Source organism: Prinia subflava, chromosome 1 (assembly GCF_021018805.1).
Source record: "Prinia subflava isolate CZ2003 ecotype Zambia chromosome 1, Cam_Psub_1.2, whole genome shotgun sequence".
Taxonomy (NCBI): Eukaryota; Metazoa; Chordata; class Aves; order Passeriformes; family Cisticolidae; genus Prinia; species Prinia subflava.
Genome location: NC_086247.1, coordinates 100,992,318 through 101,016,110, shown reverse-complemented (window position 1 = coordinate 101,016,110; position 23,793 = coordinate 100,992,318). Strand labels below are relative to the sequence as shown.

General features: G+C 39.2%; 1 protein-coding gene across 3 annotated transcripts in view; it reads left to right on the top strand.

The window, feature by feature from the left end:
- GLI3 (GLI family zinc finger 3) overlaps positions 1-23,793 on the top strand; it is a 210,656-nt gene that overhangs the window by 10,051 nt on the left and 176,812 nt on the right. For all 3 annotated transcript variants that reach the window (XM_063405347.1, XM_063405357.1, XM_063405337.1), the window contains exon 2: positions 5,312-5,474. In XM_063405347.1, the coding sequence (XP_063261417.1) occupies positions 5,351-5,474 (124 nt within the window). In that variant the 5' untranslated portion in view covers positions 5,312-5,350. The remainder of the gene's footprint in view (positions 1-5,311; positions 5,475-23,793) is intronic.

Below are 23,793 nucleotides of genomic sequence, written 5' to 3'. Positions count from 1 at the left end.
AACTTTGTCAGTGCAGCTTTGCCAGCAGGTTTGATAGAAAGCAATGCTGAAATTTAGGTGGGTTTTGGAAGTTAAATGTACCTGAATCAAGCCTGTATAAATCAGTGTAAAACAGCTCCCATATAACAGCTTGTCTCATATCAATTTTGCATTTGAATGTAGCTGAACAAGATGCTTTTTTTTATCCTTAAATAATCCCAAGGAACAGTGTAACCCATGTTGATAAAATTGATAAAGGGTCCTTTATGGTTGAGAGAGACTGTAATTTCCTGATTGTTCTTCATGCCTCCCCTTGTGTTTTTCACTTTCATACAGTTACGCGTTCAAGATGCATTGTATCCCCAAAGACTGCTTCCAGTAGTGTGGATCAAAGTACTACCTATGAACACCCTAACTACCCAGAGTAATTTCTGAGAAATTAAACATGCTATGTTTGCTTGCACGCTGATTGGGGCACTCTGGTTGCTGATAGCAATCAGTATGAACTTCCCTACTGCTGATGTAATGATGATGAATGCTGTGACACCGCTATTTCAGACAGCTCTTCTCAGCGGATGCAAACCACTTGTTAATGAATTGCATATAACTGCAGCAGCATCAAGTAAAACAGGGAAAGGTTTTACTTGTTTCTTTTTTTTTTTTTTTTTTAATTCAACATGTTAAAAGATACCCCTCAAAAATAAAAATAAAAATAAAACAAAGAAAGGCAGAACAAACATAAACCAGCCTTAAAATGTAAGTTGAGAGTTTTAAATAATTATAGTTCAGCAGTTTGACCAAAGCAAAGAGTCTTGTAGTCAGTGAGCTTTTTCCTAACAATAAGTATTTGTATGGTCTCGTCTTTAAAACGAATGTATGCAATATAAATAAAATGATTTACAAAGTAGTTCAGAGAAGAGAAGTGATACAGAGTGAAGATTTCTTGGAAAATTGAAATGTATATTCAGAAAGGATCAAGTTTCTTGTTCTTTCAAGCACAGGGCTGCTTCACTGGTTTTAGTTAGTTTGGATTGTGAGTAAATGAACAAAAAGATGTGGGTTATTTTCCTCCCTGGTTTATTGAGATGATCATTTTTAATACTGTAAGGCACAGTTTTATAACCAACATACGTAAGGACCGGAAATTACATAATGTTAAGTTACTTGAAAGATTTTTTTGTTCGAAATAAGTTTCTAACATACTGTGATTTGTTGACACTCCTTTTAAAAGAGACAGTTTTCCTCATTCAACTTTTCATTTCAGTAGCTTGTTCCTAAAATTCCTCCAATATAATACACAATTGGAAAAGGTTTACATTTGTATTTTAAAAAGAAGAGACACACCTGCAGGCAGGTTACTGTTTTGAGAGGGATTAGGTTTAAAATGGGGTCTGGAATTAATTGTGCAGTGGGTTCAGGCTTCAGGGGTATTACAAAAGGTTCAAGCATGGTTGAATGGGAAAAAGCCATGACTGTTTGCTTTCAGGAAGGAATGTTTATCCCTCTATTTACCTATGGAAGTTCAGGCTTTTGCCCATATACTGTTAAAGCATTTTCATGCCATTTATATGCACATGGAGATGCTGGATAGCTGATGAAACTAGCTTTCAGGTTTTTTGAAAGTGAGACTCCTTGCTGGGTGTAGATACGGATTGTCTCAGCCTTCATGCGGGAACAGGAAAGTCACTGAACCACATGCTGGAGAGAGACACATACACATAATATAAGCCACTTTGTATTTTAATGTGGAGACAATGCCAGGCTGGCTGACTTTTAGAATGCTTTTTGATAGGTGTTAACAGCCAGTGGAAAGAAATCTTTGCATAACCTTGGACATTAATTTTTTTTTTTTTTTGTGAACTGCAGCTCCCATATTTCAGTACAATTTCTGAGATAAAATAAAAATCAGCCAAATTTAAGGGGAGTGATTCTAGAACACGTATGTCTGGCACATGTGTGTTTTCAACTTAGTTTTAAGGTAGTCTTCAGGAAAAAAAAAAAAGATTTTTGGGGCACCATATTGATCTCCTGATAACTGCTTCCCTGAGGGGCATGCTTGGCAAAACATAGCAAACTACATCCCTCTAATTATTAGTCTTGCCATCACTTCTGGCCTTTGTACCTTCCCAACCATGCGTACCACCACTGATGCATCACTGGGGGTTTGCTGGATCTGCAGGAATTCTTGCAGGTGTCCGTGCCATGAGTGTGTGGGTTGTGAGCAGAGGAAGGAAGACACAGGAGGAAAGGCACCAGGGCTGTTGGCTTGTGGTGCAGGGTGTAGAGCTGAGTGAGAAAGTTTACTTTAGTGGTGTTCCCTCTTTCATGCTGACATGAATAAAAGCAGCCTTCTGAATCTTAACTGAGTAGACATCAACCAGAACAGGTACCAAGAAAGATGTTTATATTAGGTCTTGGCCAGTTTTGCAATCTTCTGTCCAAAAATTAAAGTGCTGCTCTGTTCTGTACTGTGGTCCACACTAGGTAGCATAAGAGACAAGTGATGGAGAGTGATGAAGAATATGAAATTATGTCTGCTGTTCTTTATTCTGGTAAAGATGATGACCCCAAAGCACCAGAAAAATCTCATTGGCAGGCTGTTTGGGAAAGAAATAAAGTAGCCAGGAGAATGGATGATGTCAATCTGACCAGCCACAAGGTGCTTTTGAATTGCAGATGACCCAAAGATGTTTCTTATGAGAGGTTTTTAAGGCCATCATAACTCCTTAAAGTACCTGTATTACCTTCCTTTTCTGAGAAGTGGTAGGATCAGTTTGTCATGGAGGTCCTGTGATGATGGAGAGGGAAAGGAGGTGGAGATAAGTGAGGAGGTGGAGATAGGTGGAGGCTTCTTGCACATGCCGGAATAGCCATCTGTGTGGCAGGAGGCTGTGGACTGTTGTAGATACCTGTTATCATTTTCATGACCTCTTCCCAAATTTTTCATTTTTCAAGGCCGCTTCACTGGCCTTGTGGTGGCAGAGTATATGGCTTCTTCCTTTCTAGTTGAATGGGGAGTATAATAGCTTCCTTTCATGACTTGAAGTCAAAATTAACATGCTTGTGAACCAAGGACCAAACAAAAAGGAGGATGCAGGATTCTGCAGCTTCACCTTCCAAGTTTTCAAGGTCATACTCTTTGATGTAAATGAAGATGCCACCTCAATAGCAGTCTTGGCCCTCAGAAGGCAATGGAAGAAAAATAACCACAACTGAAGATGTATAGCTTTTTTAGTTGCTTCAGAGATGCATAGAAAATCACTAACTTGAGAGAATGTTAAATAACTCAAAGGTGGTTGGTTAGTCAGAGGATAGGAGGGTACTCTGAAGGACTCACTTGTGCAATGGTTGGAGGCTGGGTAGAGGCAGGTTTTGGTGTTTGTGTGGCCAGGGCTGTATAGGGCAAACAAACACGTGCCTCTCAGTGTAGGGTGAAGAGCTTGGCAGCAGTACCAGCCTCCCCCCTCTCTACTAATGCAAGAGACTGAAAAGTAAGATATTTGAGCTAACTGACTCAACTGGGGATGCCCTTGCATGAGGTGTGCAAAGGGAAAGAGGGAAAAGACATATGAGAAATTTGTAAAAGTGTTTAGAAAGCTCATGTGAAATCTCTCCTTAAGGAGACTTGTGCATTTCTGCGTAAAAATTGGGGCTATTCCAAGTTGAGCATTGTTAGATCTCTCCTACTCTCTGTTTGAAGACACCTGACATTCCCCTTAGTGTTGTGATAGGAAGTTGTTTCACAGATCACAATAATATTTATAGCATTTTCACAGATCTTGAGAGTAGCCTTAGAAGTCCTCTTCTGTGGCAGGCAGAGCTTTCTTATTCCTGTTTTTAGCAAGAGAGAAACTCAAGGGAAGAAAAATACCTTGCCAAAGCTTAGACAGTAGGTCAGTGGCAGATAGTCTCTGATATCTAGCCCAGTTCCTTGGCTGTGCTGCTAGCTAAATAAGGATTCATTTAGTGATTGGGCGCTACTTTGATCCCTACTGTATACCAGTGAGGCTTTGGAGTGTTTTATTGTACTATTAAAAACAACTTCTACTAGGAAGGTGGGAAGGGTAAGGTTTACTAGACAGCTGTGTTTGTGTTGAATTGGCTTTGTAGCCCTTTTTTAGGTGGGTTTTTTTTTTTTTTTTTGACTGTCAGAATTTGGGAAACAGGTTGCTAATATAATTACACTTCATTATACTTGTGCCTTTTGGAAGCCTTTTAAAAATTTTATTTAAATGGTGTCTTAGAAGAGTGTGACTTTCTTCCATTTTGGACCCATTTGACTACCAAGCAGTGTTGCTCAGACCAGAAAACTAATTATTGTTTTTTTTTTGTTGTTGCATAGATTCATGTTCAAACTGTAAAAGTACCAAGTCATTTGGTTCTAAGCATGATGTGTGCTGAATATTGATTTGCGTAAAGCTTACTTGGACAGACAGGTGTGCATCAAGTTAAGCTGCAGATTAGTGCTGAATTTTGTGTCCTTCATAGACTAAGAAAGATCCCTGCAGTCTTGGGGCCTGGTGTGCCTGCATTGCTGCACAAGCAGCGATACCCTTTTGGAAGTTTTTGGGCTTCTTGAGTTTCCATCAGGAATGTAAAATATCTGAAAATAAGGAGAAATTATTGGTGGAGTATAAAATGAACGTATCACTGGAGATGACACTGAGAACATCCAGGAAAAACAGAATAACCGGATACACACCTCTACAGAGCTTTCTATTTCCAGTGTTTTGATGCAAAAGAAAGTGATCTCATTAGCTGCCACCAGCAATAATATTTGTCTTTCCCTGTGGTTTTCAGGGTGTTTCACCAATAGAATTTTGTTTGAGTTAGATTTCTGAACAAACAAAGTAAGAGATATTTACATGAATAACAAGGTGTAGATAGGATAATTCTTGCTGCAGTGTGTTCCAACACCATTGATGTTGAAATTTGAATATTTGGCTTCTAAAGTCAATGTGAAGGTCTGTCTTGATTTTTTTTTTTTTTGCCTTGTTCCAAAGTGCTCTGGGCATAAGAGAAAAGTACTGGCCTGTTTTTCCCTTGGATCCATTAAAACCCCACAGAACTGAAAAAAATGGACCTACCCATCAAACAGCATAGTGGTTTGTGATGTCATTCTCTTTAAAGGCAAACATGCCTAGTTTTGGTGTTAGTATTTCTTTAAATTCCTCAGGAATTCATGCATGCAAACATGATTTGATGAGCTTACAGAACTGTGATCTGCTAATTCAGTTGTGCTCCAGGCCCTTCTTCAGGTGAGAGGGGTGAGAAGATTTGGGCTAAGCTTTCAAACAGTCTTTAGAGTTTATGACTCTCTTGTTTCATTCAGGTATTGGTGCAAGGAGAGCTGAAGTAATGAGAAGTCATCATGGAGGCACAGTCCCATAGCTCTACGACAACTGAGAAGAAAAAGGTGGAGAATTCCATCGTGAAATGCTCCAGTCGAACAGATGTCAGTGAGAAAGCTGTTGCCTCCAGCACAACTTCCAATGGTGAGTAACAGCAGGGATTTACTAGCAGCCAAACCTACAGTAATTTTATGTTCACTGCATTCCTTGTGAATTGAGCATTTGCACCTGGATCAGTGTTTGTTCTACAGAAAGGCTAAAGAAAACGAATGAAGGAGGAGTGCTGGTGGTGGAAAGTGGTAGGATACAATAAGGCCTGTTTTGGCATCAGGCACAGTCTCTTTCTTCCAGATGTTTTAATTTGAGATGTAAATGTGCTAAGTTATTTATAATAGGAAGTTCCTGGTTTGAGGGTTTTGGAAATTGTCTTGATTAGCCTGGCAGGGCCTGCAAGTGCTTAGCATTTGGTCATTGAAATCTCTTACACTAGTTAGGTAATTAGTTATTACTATAGAGACAGAAGTAGGTCTGTCAAAATTAATGGCAAAGGGTTTTTTCTTTTCTTTTACAAATAAACTTCCTTCTCACAAAGGACTGTCCCACCTTCCCAAAGTTCCTTAATGCCCAGAACAAAACATCAAGCTAAGTGTGTATCCTCTGGTGGATTCATATCAAAGTTGTGAATGTACAGCTTGTAGACTTGCAAAACTGGAGTAGTTTGCTTAATTCTCCCTGGAGATTATATCTTGATTGACAGTTTTACATATTCCCTGCCTCTCAGAAGAATGTGAGCTTATCCCAGCCCTGGACTTTTTCACTGTTTGGTGTAAGAGGGCTGAGCATATTGGTTCCTAGTAATGTAAAACTCCTGTTGCATTAGGAAAGAAAATTCCTTGAAATGCTGTGGGCAGAGTTTAGACCTATGGATTTTGGATAGTTGTAGATTAACTGCTGTTTTTTTATGAATCAGTCTAGTAATGGCTAAAAACAGAAAATGCCTTTCTGTGTATTTTGTGGTCCTTGTGTATTTTCTGGCAAAACATTTTCTGTTAACGCTTTCTGCTTTCATCATGTTCACTTATCTGGGCTTGTGGTCCAGATCAGGTTCTCACTTCAATATCTTGAATAAAGGTTTCCGCATTTTCAGAGAAACAGGTTATATCCCACAAGACTACTGGAGAAAATACATGAAGCCTACAGCCATACTAGAGGGAAATCTCCATGGGTCAGTAAAACTCAGATGGCACGTGTCCCAGTGTCCTTCTGTGTGACTGGACTTCAGATTCAAAGCAAGCTCAGCACCTGCTGACCTACTGGATGGGATTGATCCCTATGAGAGTATAAAAACTCTTGAGCTGCAATGGAAAAGGTTGCATCAGTTTTCTAAGGCATATGAAATTAGATCCTCAGCTGGTGTAAGTCAGCACAGATCCGTTGCTGTCAATAGAATTACAGTGGTTCACATTAGCTAAAGAGGTCCCCATTGTATTTTTTTTTTTAATCGATAATAGGATTTTCCACATTTGCCCAACTTTTCAAACAGATGCACAGTTAAACACATATGGCATATTCTTTGATGTGTCAGGGGTTTGTACTCAAACGTTCATCTCTGACTGTTTGGGCTAGCTTGAGTGTTATTGGTAAACATTTAGATTTGGAGGGCTAAAATGAAAGCCTTCAAGATGTTTTTGCCTAATGCTGACTCTGATCTACCGTGTGGTCAAGTATTTTTCTTTCTTTAATGGTAGTATTAGTTCTTAACTACATGCTTCACCTATGGGGACTATTAGTGCATGGCAGGGTCATCAAACTCCCAAGAGTTGGTAAGACTTAAAATCTAATGAATTACTACAAGGTTGTGTCACTGGAATTATCTCCTACTAATGGAAAGAGATGCTAATGTAGTACACATCGTGGGGCCCAAGGCTTCCTTTTCTTTTGACTGTGACAGTTAATTTTGTTTTCAGTGGGTAAGTGTTGGCCTTGTTAGTCTTTGTATTTAAGGAAGTCACCAGGATCTCCAAGGTTTGGGTTTCTAATCTACCTTCATGCGTAACAGAGACAAAACGACTTTCCAGAAATGCAGAGCTGGGCTTCAAAGTGATAAAAAATTCGGTTCGTTCTTTGATATGAAAAATTTCCTCTTAGTCTAGAGACTTTGTGGAGCATGTACCAAAACTACTAAAACTTTAGGAACTTGAATGTAGGTTTTACTCTTGCAGTGTTTTAAAAGTTTTGTTTCTTGAAGATGTGATTGTCGTGATAATAAATTTTGGTTACATTGACAATTTGCATGAAAGGTGGAGCTTGCATCACATTTGCATCTTTTGTTCTTTAATGCTGGAATGAGTATTACTACAGGAACATCATCAGTTGCTATAAGACACCACTCCTACAAAACATGCAGCTTTTGTCGATTTAGAGCCTCTTTTTTTTGCAAAGGGCTGTGGTAATGTTAAATGTTGTGATTTGCATTTGAATGCTCTGTTAAACAAGGTAAGGTACCCTTAAAAATAACAGAAGGACAGAATGATCCCTGCTATTCTTCTCAGAAGAGTGATGTCATTGCTGAGCAGCATCTGCCTATCATACAAATGTCACCTCATAATTATGTCTAATATCAGTGCATGTCCTTCTGGACAACTCATGAATTAACAAAGTTTGCAGGGTAAAATTCTATTGATACCTATCTGAGGTGTGATGTACAGACTAGTATTTTGTCAGTAGCTCTGCTGTCTTCTGAAAGAGTCAGAATTTGGATCATAAACAGATGGAAAGCTGCTAGTTATAGCTTTTATGCAAAGCATACAGTCATGAAGAAACAAAGAAAATGCCATTATTTCAACGGATCCCAGAAGTAAGTGACACACACGGGAGAAGGATCTATGTTAATATGGCTATTATATGTTGTGCAGACTGTGTGTTAAAGAGTCTGGTGTAAATCTAGATGCAAGGGAAAGAAAGTGAGAAAGGTGACCTGGAAGGGGAACTCACACAACCTGATCAATGCAGGACAAGTTCTGAGGCTCAGACTAAGGATGCCCTTTGGAAGGTACCAGCTGCACTGTAGTCTCAAGAACTGAGCAGGCATAGACCACAGTTTACGTGTTAGCCACTTCTGCTGAGTTCCTGTCATTACTTACTGCCATAAGGATTTCTGGTGCACTCACCTGTATTGCAGAGATGCTTGCAATGTGTTAGATACAAACCTGCCAGCATTTGCATTATAAACTCCTGAATTTCAGGATTTGTAACTAAGCCTTTAAAATTTGCTCCAGGACGAAACATGTACTAGAGCAAATTAAACCTTCTTTTAAAATACATGTGATCAAAAATTAAAAAAAGAAATCATAATTCGTAATAACTACAATGTAATAAGGAAATGCAGTAAGAAAAATCTTTGGTGCACTTTAATTCCCAGTGGAACCACTCTTTGTTTTGAATTCATTTTTGCAAGCTTTTTGGTTTTTTTTCTTCTTTTGTGTTTCATTTTGTGTGTCTCAAACAAACTGCATGCAGTTTACTAGGATGTATTCCTTTGCAAGTTGTTCCTTTTCATCCTTTGTTTGACTGCTGTATTTACTGCTAGGCTAATATCCAGGAGGACAAAAACTGCTAAAGAAAGCCGCTAATGGAGATGTTAATTCATAAAAGGCTGTATGACTAAAAAAGTTTGTGCTAACGCATAAGGTTAGCTTAGTTTTGTGTATTGTGGGATTTGATAACCTCAGGATGATCTGCTTTAGCAGGATAATAACAACAACAAATAAATGACATTTATGCGATCGCTGTGCCACTCATGTTACACTGAAATAGAGTCCAGTGCTCTGGACCACCTTGCTAACACGGGGGCTGTGTTGTCTGGTCTTGTCTTCTCGCATGCACATTTGTGCCAGTTTTCTGGAAACAAAGCACCCTGTTCCTTACCATGTCAGAGCATGGATTTAGGTCATTCTGAAAGTTGTTGCATGCACACACAGGTTTCTAGCAAGTTGTGCAAAGAATGGCTTTCTTACAGGTGGTATCCATTGGTAAACTCCTTAACGTTTGTTCTGTGCTCCCATTGGAGAACCTCTGTCTGGTGTTGCAAGTCACAAAACCTGCCTTGCTAGACCAGTGGTGGGTAATACAGTACCTCCTTTAATTTCAAGTAATTCCAGGGTTAGAAGGAAGTAGTCAGGTGAATGCTGTAAATGTTTGCAGGAGTCTGCTCAGTGACTTGTCTTGCTGCATTGTGATGAATGCTTGTGTGAAGGCTTGTTCTCCACTGTTCCTCCGTGCTCCTCCTCGGCCCCTGTGCCTCGCAGCATGATGGACGAGCTGTCTGAGACAGCAGCATGCTGAGTCCATATGTCAGGCTGAGTGCTGCGGCACTGGAGCACAAAACTGCTTGCTGCTGTGCCCTGCCTGTGCAGCTGTACTGCCTGCACCAGTGCAGTGCCCTCCTCTTGCTCTGGCACCACAAGCTGCCAGCCTTCCTGAGCATGGCAGTAAAGTCATGAACTTAAGCAAATGCCTTGCTTTAGCCACAGGACTAGTTATGTTTGCCCTAGTAATATGGGTATTTGCATGCTTACAATTAGGCAGTGGCTTTAATGCTTTATCAGGCTGTCTGCTTTAACTCTGCGTTCTGTTTTGTAGGTGAATTGTATTTACTGTTGGGGTGCTTCCTTAGAGGCATTGTTTAAAAAAACCCATACTAACCTAACACAACCCTCAGCTCAATGCCATTTGTTTTTTTCACCTAATCTGTACTGTAGATACAATTAATTTATTTGCCCTAATTTCAGAAGAGTAGAGGGAATTTCTGTAATGACTGAACTGATACTTGTACAAGGCAAGAATGCTCTTCACAGCACTGCTTGGAAGAACACTAGGAAATGGCCATGCTGTATTCAGACCTGATTTATTTATTGTTTGGCTTGGAATTCCATTGGTGACTTGAATGCTTTCCTCTTTTGGACATTTTGGCTCAAAACTGATGTTTTTAATGTTGCATTAAAACAATGCAGTTATTGTATAGGAACTCCTTCAGTGTCTGACAGGCAAGCACTTATTTTCAGTTTGATATGTTTTGTCTAGTTTTTGACCCATGAGCTTGTTCCAGTGTAATCTGATATTTCTTATTAACCTATTACTCTGCCTTTAAAAAAAAGCTAATTATAAACGTATGTAGGTTGTGGACTTGACTACCTTTTCAGAATCAGATAGTTATTGAGAACATACTTTAAAGTGATAGAAAGCAGAAATTATCTTAGTGATGATGTAACTTAAAACCAAGCTTGATAGATGAATAAATGAGAGGAAGTTCATGCATCCACTTTGATTCTTTCAGAAGAGCAGCTTCATCTAGGTCTCTTTTTTTTTTTTTCCTTCTTCCTAGTACTTTCAGGGTTGATTGAAGGAAGTATTCAGTGGTCTGCAACCCTGTAAGAATCACATTTCCTGTTTAAACTTTCAGTTGGTTTCTTGTCCTGCTGCTTGCTTTCAAGCCTCACCACAAAATAGGTGTTAATCATAATACCCATTCTTGGCCCCCTCAGTGGACTGGTGTGCTTAGGGTCCTGTTGAGAGGTCAGGGTTCGAAAGAGGTTGTTAGGTATCAAGAAACACTGCCTGTACTATTTTAGTGACTTGTAAATTGAACCCTGAATTGATTATATGAGACCTGATTCTACAAAGTGATCAGGAGATGCCATCCTCTTCCCCTGAAATCAAAGGGGATGGAGGGGCCCTCTTCACTTCTCATTTTCAGGTCAAGGAGGAAACAACATCCTATAGTTTTAGATGCTGGAGATGATAACTTCAGTGTACATGTTTTTCTGACAAATGTCTTTTTCAGCAAGACAAATACTGCAAGTAATCCCTATCTACAAGGGGTATAGAGCAGCATGAAAGTTAAGGGTAGACTGGCCATATCTGGTAGCCCAAAAAAATAAGGGCAAAGACCTTGTAAGATTGTAAGATTTTTGTACGTTTATGTTCTAATATTTGTGGCCAGGTTGTAAAAGGATGAACTTAAAAGAAGGTACTTTTCCTAGGGGAGAATAGGCTACCCTGATGCTTGAAAGTATTGGAAATGTAAGTATTGGAGGTTGTAATTAAATGGGGACTGCATGTCTTGGTGTATTGTAATCTGATGTGAGTAGCTGATTAAATACACATTCTTTTGGAGTAATGCACTTGTGGTCCTTTATGCTTACTAATAAAATTTCAGTCATCAAGTTATGGCTTATAACTTGATACTGTAATACTGTAATAACTTATTCTGCCTGATACTGTTTTCTAGTGTTGTTCCTCAGTGAGCCAGCCCTACACTTACACCACTCTAAACCCGGTGATCTGCAAGTGCAATAACAGTATTGCTTCATTAATTCTGCTGAGATTTCCTTCATTTTTTCCCCCCTTCTCTCCCCTCCCTGCAGTGGTTAATGGCATAAGGGATATTAAACGTCAATCCTCCTGTATCCCTTTGCAAGTTCCAGAAGGATATGATTGAGTGGCTTATCCCTGCAATCACTGTAATCAGTAAGTAATGACTTAACATCCTGCTGGATAACACGAGGTGGAATCAGGAGAAAACATTAGTTAGCAGCAGAAGCTTGCCACCTGTTCAAGGTGGAGGTTAAATTTAGGAAATTTTACACTGGGGAGTTTTTTTCCTGAAAAACAAACAAAAAAAATGACTTAACCCTAAAACACACAAAGAGCCATATTAAAATTGTACCTGGGTTTTGACATATAAGTGATAGTAATAAAAGAGTTTAAACTATGTCTCTGCAGCATGGTAATGTATCTGTGCTCTGTATCTGTACCATGCTCTGTATCTTGTGCTTTTCAGGAGTCTAGTGTCAGTCAGAACTCAAAAAATTCACCCATTACAACCCACAGTACTGGTGAGCAGGAAGCAATGGAGAGGTTTGATTTTTAGAAGAAAAAAGGCTGCTGGCAGCTGAAACTTCAGTGATATTGTTAGCCTTCCAAAAAAGGCTAACTCACTGCCATCAAGTGCTGGTCTCAGGGGAAGATATCCTAAAAGAGAATGGACCTCCTAAAGACTTTGCACTGCTATGCCAGCCCGTGCCACTGAAGCGGGGAGGCTGTATGGCAGCAGCACTGCCGAGTGATGGCATCTTTCTCCCAGCTGCTGGAAACAGGTGTCAACAAACAAATGGGGGCCAGGTTACTTGGGAGGATTGGAAGGGCAGTTTAAAAATTAAGGCAGAATACTTTTGGATCCTGGGTCCTAAAAAAGAGAATCTGCAAGTGAAGGAGCGATGCAGAGCAAATCATCTTCTTAAAGTAAATAAAAAAGAATTTTTAAAAATCCTTCTAATTGACTTAAAGCTAGGCAACCCTTCTGGTAGGCGCAGTATTTGGCTTTATTATCTGAACTGTGTAAATTAAGGCAGTTGAAGTAATTCAATTACTTACCAGGTTTTTAAATGGCATTCTTTTCTATCTTCAGATATGAAATAGATGTTTTCTATTTCATATCTGTCTCCAGTTAAAAGGAAATAATCAGGATCAGTGTTGAATCTGATTATATCCCTGGTCTGTATGTTTCTATTTACTCCCCCACCTTTCTTTTTTTTCTTCTTTTGCAGAGGAATCAAAACTTTGACTTCTGCTTACATAGAAATTATTACTAAATACATATGCCAGTAAGAGGGAGAAGTGAGCTAAGTGAGCTATAGTCTGATTATGTAAAAAAGGTGCCGTATTAAAACTACATTTTCTGTATTCTTTCCAAGCCATATCTCATTATTTTGGAGTGAGAGTGGGAGGGGATGCATTCTTTTGACATCCCAACTATAAAGAAATGAGATGGATTTTTAGTGCTGCATTATTATCTTACTTCCCATTAAAAGTGTTTGCCTTTGATGTATACTGCAAATGGTCACAATTTAATTCTCAGATTCTATTTTTGCTCATAAGGCTGGCAATTCAGAAAAAAGATTTGCTTGTAAATGTGATCTGGATCTACTGATGAATGCATACTTCAAGTGTGCAGAGGCACTTTGAAAAAGAGAAGTATACAGGAAACACTGGGTTTTGTGCAGATAATTTTAAAATTTGGCGTATAAGGCATCAAGTGTCAGATTAACAAAAAGCAGGTCCTCATCTTGTGCCTGCAGTCAGCTGTAGTCTTGCTATACAGGAGCACATTCTTTGTACATGCTAACCACTTTAAATATGATGTTTTCCATTCATTCAGTATGACTTTTCCTGCATGTTCCACATGCAGCCGATTGGAAACTTAAGTCTTGCAAATGCAATAGCTTGAAAATGCACACAGATGTCCCAAACTAAGGGGATTTTTTTGTTCTGTTAAATACAACAGGTTTATACTGATGCAGTTTTTCCTAAGATGGGATGACAAATTGCTGAAACTGAAGTTAGTATTGTGGACCATGTGCTCTCTGTGCCCCTGTCCTGTAATGCTTTTCTCATCTTTTCTAGTGTAGAGGTTCATACATAACAACAGAGGGTTTTGTGTGTGGAAAAGTTCCTTCTGGCCCTGACCAGCAGTGTTTTCCCCTCCTCCTGGTCTCTCACTTTTCCCTCCTTCTCTCCTTCTTCTTTCTGTCCTTTTTCCTCTCTTTTCTTTCCTTTCCTTCCCCCCCTCCCCCCATTCTTTTAGTTTTCAGAAAGTTGAGTTCCATCCCAATTATTAAATCTTCGGAGACCATTCCCACATGGTTCTGTAAATGGTAGCTTCATCCTGAGTTCTTTCATCTCTTTTCCTGCTCTCCTGGCTTGACAGTTGAAAAGGTCTGACTGTGCCACACAATGGTTTGATTGGTTTCTCTAGGGGAGGCTTTACCCTGCCTCATCATTCGCCAGGCAGGTGGACCAGAAAGTCTCTTGATTCTTTTGTTGCCTCTCAAAGTCCGAGGTCTTTGACTGAATAAATCCTCCGTCATGGGATAATTTGCTAAAAGGAGACTGAAAGATGTGAGAGAAAAGCCTCACTACTTGGGTGCTGAATTAATGAAATAACTGGGCCTTGGAGTTTGCAATTGAAAAATCACCAGGAATGCAATGGGTGGAGACAGGCTTCAGAATGCTAGCCCGTTACTTCCCTGTAATAAACTATGAGAGCTTTAAATGATATTAGTAAATACGTCGGCTCGCCTGGCCGCCTCCAGTTATTTGCATTTGCAGCCCTGTTCGTTCGGCGGGGGAAGCCCGAGCAAAATAAAAGCCGTTTTGGTACAGAGCCTGGTTAGTCATTAGATTATTACGAGGGGCTGGAAAGAATTCCATATGACAGAACTAGGGTTGAGTTAACACAGGACGAAAAGTAATTTACAGATAGGCTGTCCTCAGCCATCTTCGTAGCCCCTGATAAGGTTTCATTTCAGAATGGATAGGCGACATTTCCACTTATGGGCCCATTCTGCGACACCTGTGATAACAGCTTCTGGATCCTAATTGAAATTGGTTTCAAAATGGATTTTCACTTTTCTCTGTCTGTGGAAAATATTGAATGGACTCAGAGCTGCCACAGAGAATCCCAGACCTTGGAAAATGGAGCAAGAAGCCAGGATCATCTTTCATAACTGTGTCGATGATATGACAGTTTTGTTATCTGTCTTATTAATGAAATCATTGATCACCTGATGAGGGAGATAATAAACTACATTTTTGCTGCAGTTCAGGAAGCTCGATTAGATTTTTAAAAATACAGATGAGGAAAAAACCAAAACAGCGAAGGGAGTGTTTTCAGGTCTATGTTCAACTTTGCTTTTCTTGAAGATTTTTTACATGGAAGAAATTTCTGAGACTGTAAAATGTTGATTGCGCCTTCAGGTTATTGAAAGTAAAACAAACCTAATGCTTATGTTAAGAAGTACTTTATTTGTTGTTGTTTTTAACAAACTGCACTAAGTAAATAACACTTAAGTCCTAGTAAGTGCCATGGAAACTCAGATGAAAGGAGAAACAATGGAGCTCAATTTTAGCTGAAGTGGGATTAGTGATCCAAACTCTCTGAATGCCCTGATGTGGACAAAGGCTGGTGCTAAATTTACTGAATGCTTGCCGTGATGCTGGTTCTCCTGCAAATTATTTCTTCTCTAAAAATGGACGTTAGCCTTTATTTCTTAAAGCTGCTCAGATATTCTGGAAAAATAAGGGTTTTTGTGGGTTTTTTTTTTTTTTTTTTTTTTTTTTTTTTTTTTTTTTTTTTTTTTTTGTTTTTTTTTTTTTTTTTTTTTTTTTTGTTTTGTGGTTTTTTTTTCTTGTTGTTGTTGTTGTTGTTTTGGTTTTTTTGGGTTTTTTTTTTGTTTTTTTTTTCTCCTTTTTTTTCCTTTTATCTTTTTTGACTTTTTTTTTTTAATTTATGGACTTGAGATTTTAAATGCAAGCAAATGCAATAAACACTCTGCTCAGGATAAAATTATGTGCAGGCTTCAAAAATAAAATCTGAAAGGATTCTGTGATGTGTTGTTTCTTTGGCTGTTTTCTAATTATTGGGAAAAGAGATAAATCTGTTGTTTGTGCTTGGTTGCTCTGGAATGTACGCTGTATTCCTTGAGGAAGGTGGGAAGGAATAGTTTTTCTGAAGAGGGATGCCAGTGACTTCTCATATTTCACTGTGAATTGTATCCTAGGTGTTTCTTCAGTCCCTCCACTGGTGTGGGTCAATCTATACCCCTTTTTAAGCTTGAAAGGGGAGCTCTGATCAAAGGCATGAATGATGTCACTGATCTCTGGTGATTGATTAGGAACAGAAGTTCTGGAGCATTTTGCATGTCTGCCTTTACCTTATCGCTTCAAATCCATTAGTGCCTACTCATTAGGGTAGCTTTTAGTCAGGAGAAAAATAACCTGTGCATGTATATAGATATACACACACACACGTATGTTCCTCGGGTAAACGCATATATGCAGAAGAGGAAGAGGGAAGTGTACAAGCTCTGTAGTCTGAGATACAAATATATTTTCTCTTAATATAAAGGAAACAGTTTTTATTGGTCTGTGTTGACACAGGGACTATTTATTAACTGCTAAACTCCTGGGTGTAATTCTTCTGTTCTTCTGCTGCTTCTATCACAGATTTAAATTCATACAGGTCTCTCTCACATTGGCTTTTTGGCTGCTTTACTTTCATTTGCTACAGTTTACCCAGAGAGGAATCATGCCACTGCTTGTTACTTCTTTTCTGTGCCTGGGGTGCATGTTAAGATCCACTGTGCATGTCAGTGCCTTAGAGATATTTTTTAATTAGAGATTGAAAAATAAATATTTTAAATCCTCAGTTTTTATTCAGAAGGTCAGAGCTAGCCAAAACGTATTTTAAGCTGCTAAGCTGCTTTCATTTGTAAAAGAGTAGCGGTCCTCTGACCCTCAGTGGAGTAGGAGGCTGGACAATGGGGTTTACTTGTCTTTAGAAGAGTGGTGTGCATGAGCAAGCAGTACAGGACTTGAATCTGACTTCACTGTGGCACAGATGAGGAGGATGGGTGGTGCAAAGCTGGAGTCCTTTCCTAAATATCTTGCTTCTAATGGTATATTGTGATTTAAATGAGGACTTAAAAACTCCACACAGACTTCAAGAAGTTTTAGTTAATTAATAATTCTGTTAAATACAAGTTTTCAGTATGTAGGGTTATTAAAAAATGTCCGTGCTATTTTTGTGTATCTCTTTTCCCCTTTTTTTTAGTAGGTTGGCATTCCCTCTCTCTGAAATCTCCCTCACTCTCTCTTTTGCTGTTGTGGGTTTCACAGCAGGAGATGACAAGTCTTGTGATTGCAGCAGAGGCAATTGAAAGAAAATAAAAAGAGAGTTCTTTTTCTCTGGTGCTGGCCCATGAACATACCGTAAAAATTGGATTAGACACACCTAGACTTGGGATTGATTGCATCTTGAATGGGAAATTAGAACATCTGAAAAATTCCTTTTTGGATGGAACAGAAGCACAAGAAGGAAAAGTTGGATGGAAACCAGAGAAGAACTGTAAATCACTATTGAAGTTACTTCCTATGGTTTACCATTGGCTGTCAAAGAAAATTGCCTCAGGCTTGTTTATAGCTAATTCCCTCTATAGAAAACTTCAATTTGTGGACTGGCCTCTGAACGGGATTGATAACTCTGTTTATAGACCAGGATAGGTATCTAAAGATAACAGATAATGCAAATGAGCCTTTTTTTGATAAGCCAGGGAAGCAATTATGGATACAACTTGGTTGATGGATTTCAGAGTGCTTTTTCGCAGATTATAGATTTTATTTCTTTTTTTGCGTTATAGTTTTCTTAGCAGTGTTAGAAAAACAAAATCAAAGTCATTCAAATAGAGCTAAAAAGATGGAGTGGCTGATATAACCAGTTTTCCTACCACTTGTAAACGTAGTGAATCAGATTAAAAACATAAACAGGCAGTCAGTCCTCAGCCTTCTCTGGGAGAAATATGATTTGATAAAAATGTGTGTTTAATATTCAATTTATGGTTTCATCTGAAGTGTGTAAACCTAGATGTCCCATGGGAGTTTACAGCCAGTTCCAACTTCAACTCAGATAAAATGCTCCTCATAAACTGTCTTCCTGCTTTTTTTTTTTTTTTTTTTTTTAATTTGTATTTCTGCTGGAGAGGAGGAGGGTGGAGGCTAGACCCTGCCGGTTGCTGGAGGCTCCCTGGGGTGCTCAGCATCTGTGATGAGCCCTTAAGCCCAGACTGGTTTCATTGCTGACTGCACGGCATAGTGATGCAAAGTGGGCTCCCTCAGGAGATGGCTGCACTGCGTGTTGTTTCTCTCTCAGCTCTATGGATTTTCCCATTGGAAGTGTCTGGGAATCCTCAGCTTCTCACAGCCAAGATCTCTCTGTGGCTTGGGATTGCATCTGCCAGAGGTCAGAGGGAGGTTTAGTATTCTCTCCTCATCTCAGGTGTTTCTCTTAACTTGATGGTAGCTGAAGCTTCTGTGAGACAGGTTTTGTCTCTGGTGAGGAGCCTGTGCTTTCCTTAACCCTGCTCTGAGTTGCCTGCACCCTGGAGGTCGGGGAGATCCATCCCTTTGTGGGATCAGGGCTCAAAACAGGGAGTATGACTTGCAGGATTCACAGTGAGACAGGGATGAGACAAAATTAACCCCATAAAAGGTGTCTGTGTGATTGTAGTTACAATTTCATACTGTGCTTCAGTGCTAAGATGGGGTTTTATTTAGTTTTAGGCTGAAGTTTGCAACACTGAAATATTGAAAATATTTTTAGCAACTTTAGCTAGTCTGGGCTTTAAATATTCAGCCTTAGGTGTCTCTTTCCAGTCCTTATTCAAGCCAGAGTCTTTTAGTTGGTTCCCATCAGTGAGATATCTGGGCTCCCAGCACCCTTGATCACTGAATTGTCACGTCTCTGAAACTTGAGATCGTGAAGTCATCTCAGGACCTCATTCTGGAAATGTGCTTTCTTTTACAAATGTTCTATTTGAAGGCTCTTCCATATGATCAGAAAGAAGGGAAAGAGTAATCATGTCTTAGTTCCCATGCAGTTGTAATAGAATCACTCCTTGTAGCTGGAGCTGCTCCAGGTTTCAGAGATTTGATAAGATCATGACTTTCACCTCTGTTGTGAGGTCAACTACCATTGACTTCCATGGGAACAGCATAGGAATCCTTTATTTTAATCAATATTTAAATATTCAGTCAATTCAACAAAGTGCTATAAAACGTGCTGGTTTTTACAGGTATTTTCAGGGCCTTCATAAAGAACCACACCTCTCACAGTTTTTTCAGCAGAATTAAAAGCAGCACAATTTTGCTTAGAGAAATGCCAGACTTATAAACTGCTTTCTGAACATTATTGTAAATCTCTTTTCTGAATTTGTATGCGATGAATTATTCTTCAGAGACATTTGGTTGAAGAGTTTGAGTGAATGGACATTAGTACTTTTTAAACACCTGGATGGGTAAAGGATCACAGTGTCCCTGCCAAAAAAGTGTGGATCTGGAATCACTCAGGGCATTTCCACCAACTTAATTTCCAACACTCATCTCAGTCTAAGTCAGTGCCAAGTTTTCTAGGTATTGGTCGAAGAAAAATGTAAATAGTGGGTTTTATTTTGTATTTTCACTTCAAGGTGCATCAGCATCTTCTGACAGTCACCCTGAGCTTAAACTATCTGTTCCAAGACACCATTTTGTTTGCTGCTATGGGAGAGGATAATGTTGCATATAAAAGAGAGGAAAATAATTTTAAAAGTCCTGTTCTCAGCTTCAAACACTTTCTTTTGACTGTTCAGAGAGAATAGGAGGAGGTAGATTAGTTTTGCTGTTTAAATTCCCTAAGACTTTTTTCTTCAGCCATCAAACTTAAATCAGAATTTAAACTTTGTATATGTTTTCTTTGGCACCAAGAATTTTTTTTTCCTCTGAGAAATAACCTTAGTATGAATGATACCAAAATATCTCAAGTAATAAAATATTTCAAGGGACTGTAATTATCAGTACATTTATCTCCAAGGTTCAAGGAGATGCTAAAACTAAGACTACTCCTAAAAAAATAATAATTATGTCTATAGGTGAGTAAGAACCTTGAGCAAAAATATCAAAACTTTCACCAGGTATTTAAAGAGTAAAAGAAGGAAAGAAGGAAAAAAAAAAAGAAAAGAAAAAGAAAAGAAAAGTAATAAAGAAAAGAAAGAATGAGCAAGCTTCGTGCTCCTTTGTGATGCTCTCATTTAAGCAGATTTCAGGTGAATTTTTGGTTTGTCATATTGGACTTAGAACCTGTCAAAAATCAGTATTTTAGCATTGTTAGACAGAAGTCATAGTTGTTCATGGGACCAATGCTTTGACTGCAGCAATGTAAGATCTTAGGGGTAGGTGCAGAATAATTGATATAGAAAAACTTAATTTTACTAATAGGTGAATCTGAGAAAAATATTGTATTTCAGACTCCTTAATTATGGGGCAAAGTGTTACCTTTAGACACAAATTTTAGACATTAAGGAAGAGCAACAGAGTTTTTGTTTGCATGGGTGAGAACACAATTTGGGCAGCTGTTTTGTGCTGTGATTTGCACAGGCATCCTGTGATAGATTTCACTTGCCCTCTGAGAAGCGTAGCCTTTTCACTTCTTTAGGAGGTGATGTTAGAACCTCAGTCCAACAACAATACAGTTCAGGTGAGCACAACATATTCTGATGGCTTTCTGACATCCCAGAGAAGTCAGACTTACGGGCCAGGCTTTTGTGCAAGTGGAGTTGCCCTGAGCATGTGCTCTGCGGGGATGTTATGGGCACCCCTTGTGTCTGTAAAGTCTCAGGCATGGTCTGGCTGCCCACAGTATTGCCTTGTGCAGATGCTTCTGGATTTCCAGGAGTCTAGGCTGCTGTGGAAATCAAACCCTTGGCAGTCTGGTAGCAAAAGTCCCCTGTGGTGCAGGGTTGAACTTATTTTATTGTGCAACGTACCTAAACAATGAGAAAATTAGAGGAGTCTAAGTAAAACCCTTTATTATGTTGGGCTTTTATTTTGTTTAGCAATAAAGAGGGCAGTGAAATTGCTTTTCCTAGGTTCTGCTGGAAGACTTGCAGAGTGTGTGTACATTGCAGTCTATCAAGCTGTAGTTGAAAGGGAGAGCCTTCAGAACTTAGCAACAGTTAATTCTTTAAAATGTAAAGAGTCCTTGAAGTTAGGTGGATGTTAGCTAGAGCCATGAAGAGGTATGAAATGATCTCACTGAAAGCCTGTTTCCTGGCTTTGTGTCCCTTCAGGTTATAGACTTATCTTTTACTTCTTTTGGATTTCAGACAGAATCAGTCTCCAACCTGAAAAATGAGACATAAATAAAAATGTGTAATAAAAATAAAGATGTTGCAAACTGTGACCTGTCTCCTTCAACTGTTTCCTTCTAGATAGGTCTGTCCAGTCTGAGTTTTCTCTTAAGAGGCCAGCAAAGACTGTGAAGTTGGCTTGTGTGACTGCTGTGTTGTGATCCTAGTAGACTTCAAGAAATGGAGTAGAAAGGGAGAGGCAGACAGGGATAGAAAAGGACAGGAAGATTCCACTTTTAAATTTACAGCGCTTTCATAAATTTATTTTTACCTTTTTGTTTTTACCTTTTTTTTCTTCCTTTGGAATGTGTAACAATAATTCTTTTTTGTAACAATAATGTTTTTGTAACAATAATTCTTTGTAACAATAATGTTTTTAAAAAAACATTTAGACAGCTTCTATCCATAAACATGAATTTCTGTTCAGTGCTGGAAATGCTTTTGAGTGTCTTAAACTAAAAGAGACCATGAAGACAGGTGAAGGGAGGAAGATGTTTTACCTTTCAGTGTTTTAGGAAATAAAAATTAGCAAACACTAATAGGTGTCTGGCTTTTTTCTATTCTTTTTTAAAATGCATGGGATGTGGATCAAATGACTTTATTCAGGATTTAGCTTTTCCAGCTACCTTGAAATGGGAGACTGCAGGCAGTTGGATAAATTTTCTGGAAAGTTGCCCAGTTTCTCTGCTGGTTATATAAGCTTGTCTGTATCCTCTGGGGAAGACCATTTTGTAACTCATTATATCAGGATAAGTATCCCTATGTTCCCTTTAGCTCTGGGATGACAGAAGTAGATGAGTGGTGGTGGTGGTGGTGGTGATGATGGCTGTTTCTCTCTCCCCTTCCTGGGGTTAACGAAAGACAGTCATTAGAAACCTTTGCCAAATCAGCCTGCTACTCCTCTCTGCATTGCTGTCATCTAAAAATAGCATGCAATGTACATTACTCACGATAAGCAGTTATGGTTGAGTTATACATTATTTTGCAATTGCTGTAGTTTTGGAATTGCCTAAACGATAGTTAAACTTGTTTTGGAGCCAGCATAATTAAGGATGTGTGACTGCCTTGTTAGACCGCCTTGCTGGATTTCAAGAAACAAGCCATCACAGCTCGTTTATATGCTGGTGTTTTATCTCTGTAGAGGTATGCTCAGCTCTTGGCTCTGCTGCAGTTCACATGGGATTTGAAGCCTTGTCCTTATTCCATTGGATAGCTGTTGCTGTCAAACAAAATTTCATGAGTTTCATATTTTGAGACTAGTATTGTTAAGTCATCATTGGGGCAGATGAGACAGTTGGAATCTCTAAGCACTGCAGAGTGCATCTTCTTGTCTTTGCCGTGGTGGTAGCATGGGGAAGTATCTGTTTGTGGGGGAAGACTGCTTTCTTTGATGAATGCACATTTCATTCTGGAAGCTGCAAATGAGCACATGTTGGGTGCAGCTATACATGTTCCAATTTACCACTTCATTTTTCTGTTTGGGTTACTTCATGCAGAAGCATGAAGTCATGTTCTCAAAATTCTGTGCTACTAGGGAGCAATCTAACTTCATTACCTACTGGCCTAAGTTTATATCAAGAATTGCCCTCAGTTTGGCAATAAACCCTTGCTGTTGGGTACTAAGTCTGATGATGCTAGTTATTTGCATTTTACAGTTCTTGTTGAGGGCTGGAATGCCCTGAGGACTCTTGAGGGGCTTTGAGTGACAAGGACAGTACATCCTAAGACACATTTCATAAAAAAAGAAACCTGTTAGGGTATTTGTGATCCACAGAATCAATTAACATGAAGATCCTCTCAGGCAGAGCAGAGAGATGCTTTCCTGGTAGAACATGCAAGACCCACAGTGGAGCAGATCTGTTGAGGGCAGTGTGAGGCTGGGAAGTGGGTTGGATGATGACAGTGGTCACTGAGCTGAGGTGATACAGGACACCTCATGGGGTTGTATAGCAATCATTTATGTTACCTTCATTCCTTGCTGTCTGCCTAACTGTTGGGGTCCATTCCTGTTCTTGGAGAAGTCTCTTTCGTTCCTTGCCTGAAGTCCATTAAGCGGAGTGGAGGAAACTTCATGGTGTAGGGCTTTCCAAACTGTCCTAATCCAAACTTTTACTATAAAATTACCTTGAAACAGTGATTGCTTAAAGATAAGAACCTGACCTAAAAATCCCAGATCCACATAGTGGCAAATGGTCTTTGGATGTTGATGAGTGTTGCACAGGCTGCTCCCCTAGAGTAATTGATATTTATGTACATTGGCAGGACTGGGATGTTGCATGTAAAATGCCCATCTAAGAATAGAATTATGGGTTGGATGAAATGGGAAGAGAGTCTCTTGGCTTCTTTTCATTGCAGTTGAAAAGGAGGTTTCTCACGATTTACATGGTTCAACGATTTAGAATAAAGTGGCAGGTGTGATTCTGAACATGTGAGTCTGCAGTAGCAGAAGCAATCATTCGTATGGCTTTTGCATATGCTCGGGTAGATGCTGTTAAGTCAATATTTACTTCTCAGGGAGTACATGCCAAAATTGTTTCTGAGAGCCGCTGCTGCATCAATGAAGGAGTTATTTGCTATGTCATCAAGTATCCTACAGTGCAGATTCCTGGAGTTTTAGAAGCATTGTGATTATGAGGTTGTGAACAGTAGCTGGAAACACAAACCATGTTTTTTAGCAGCTCTGT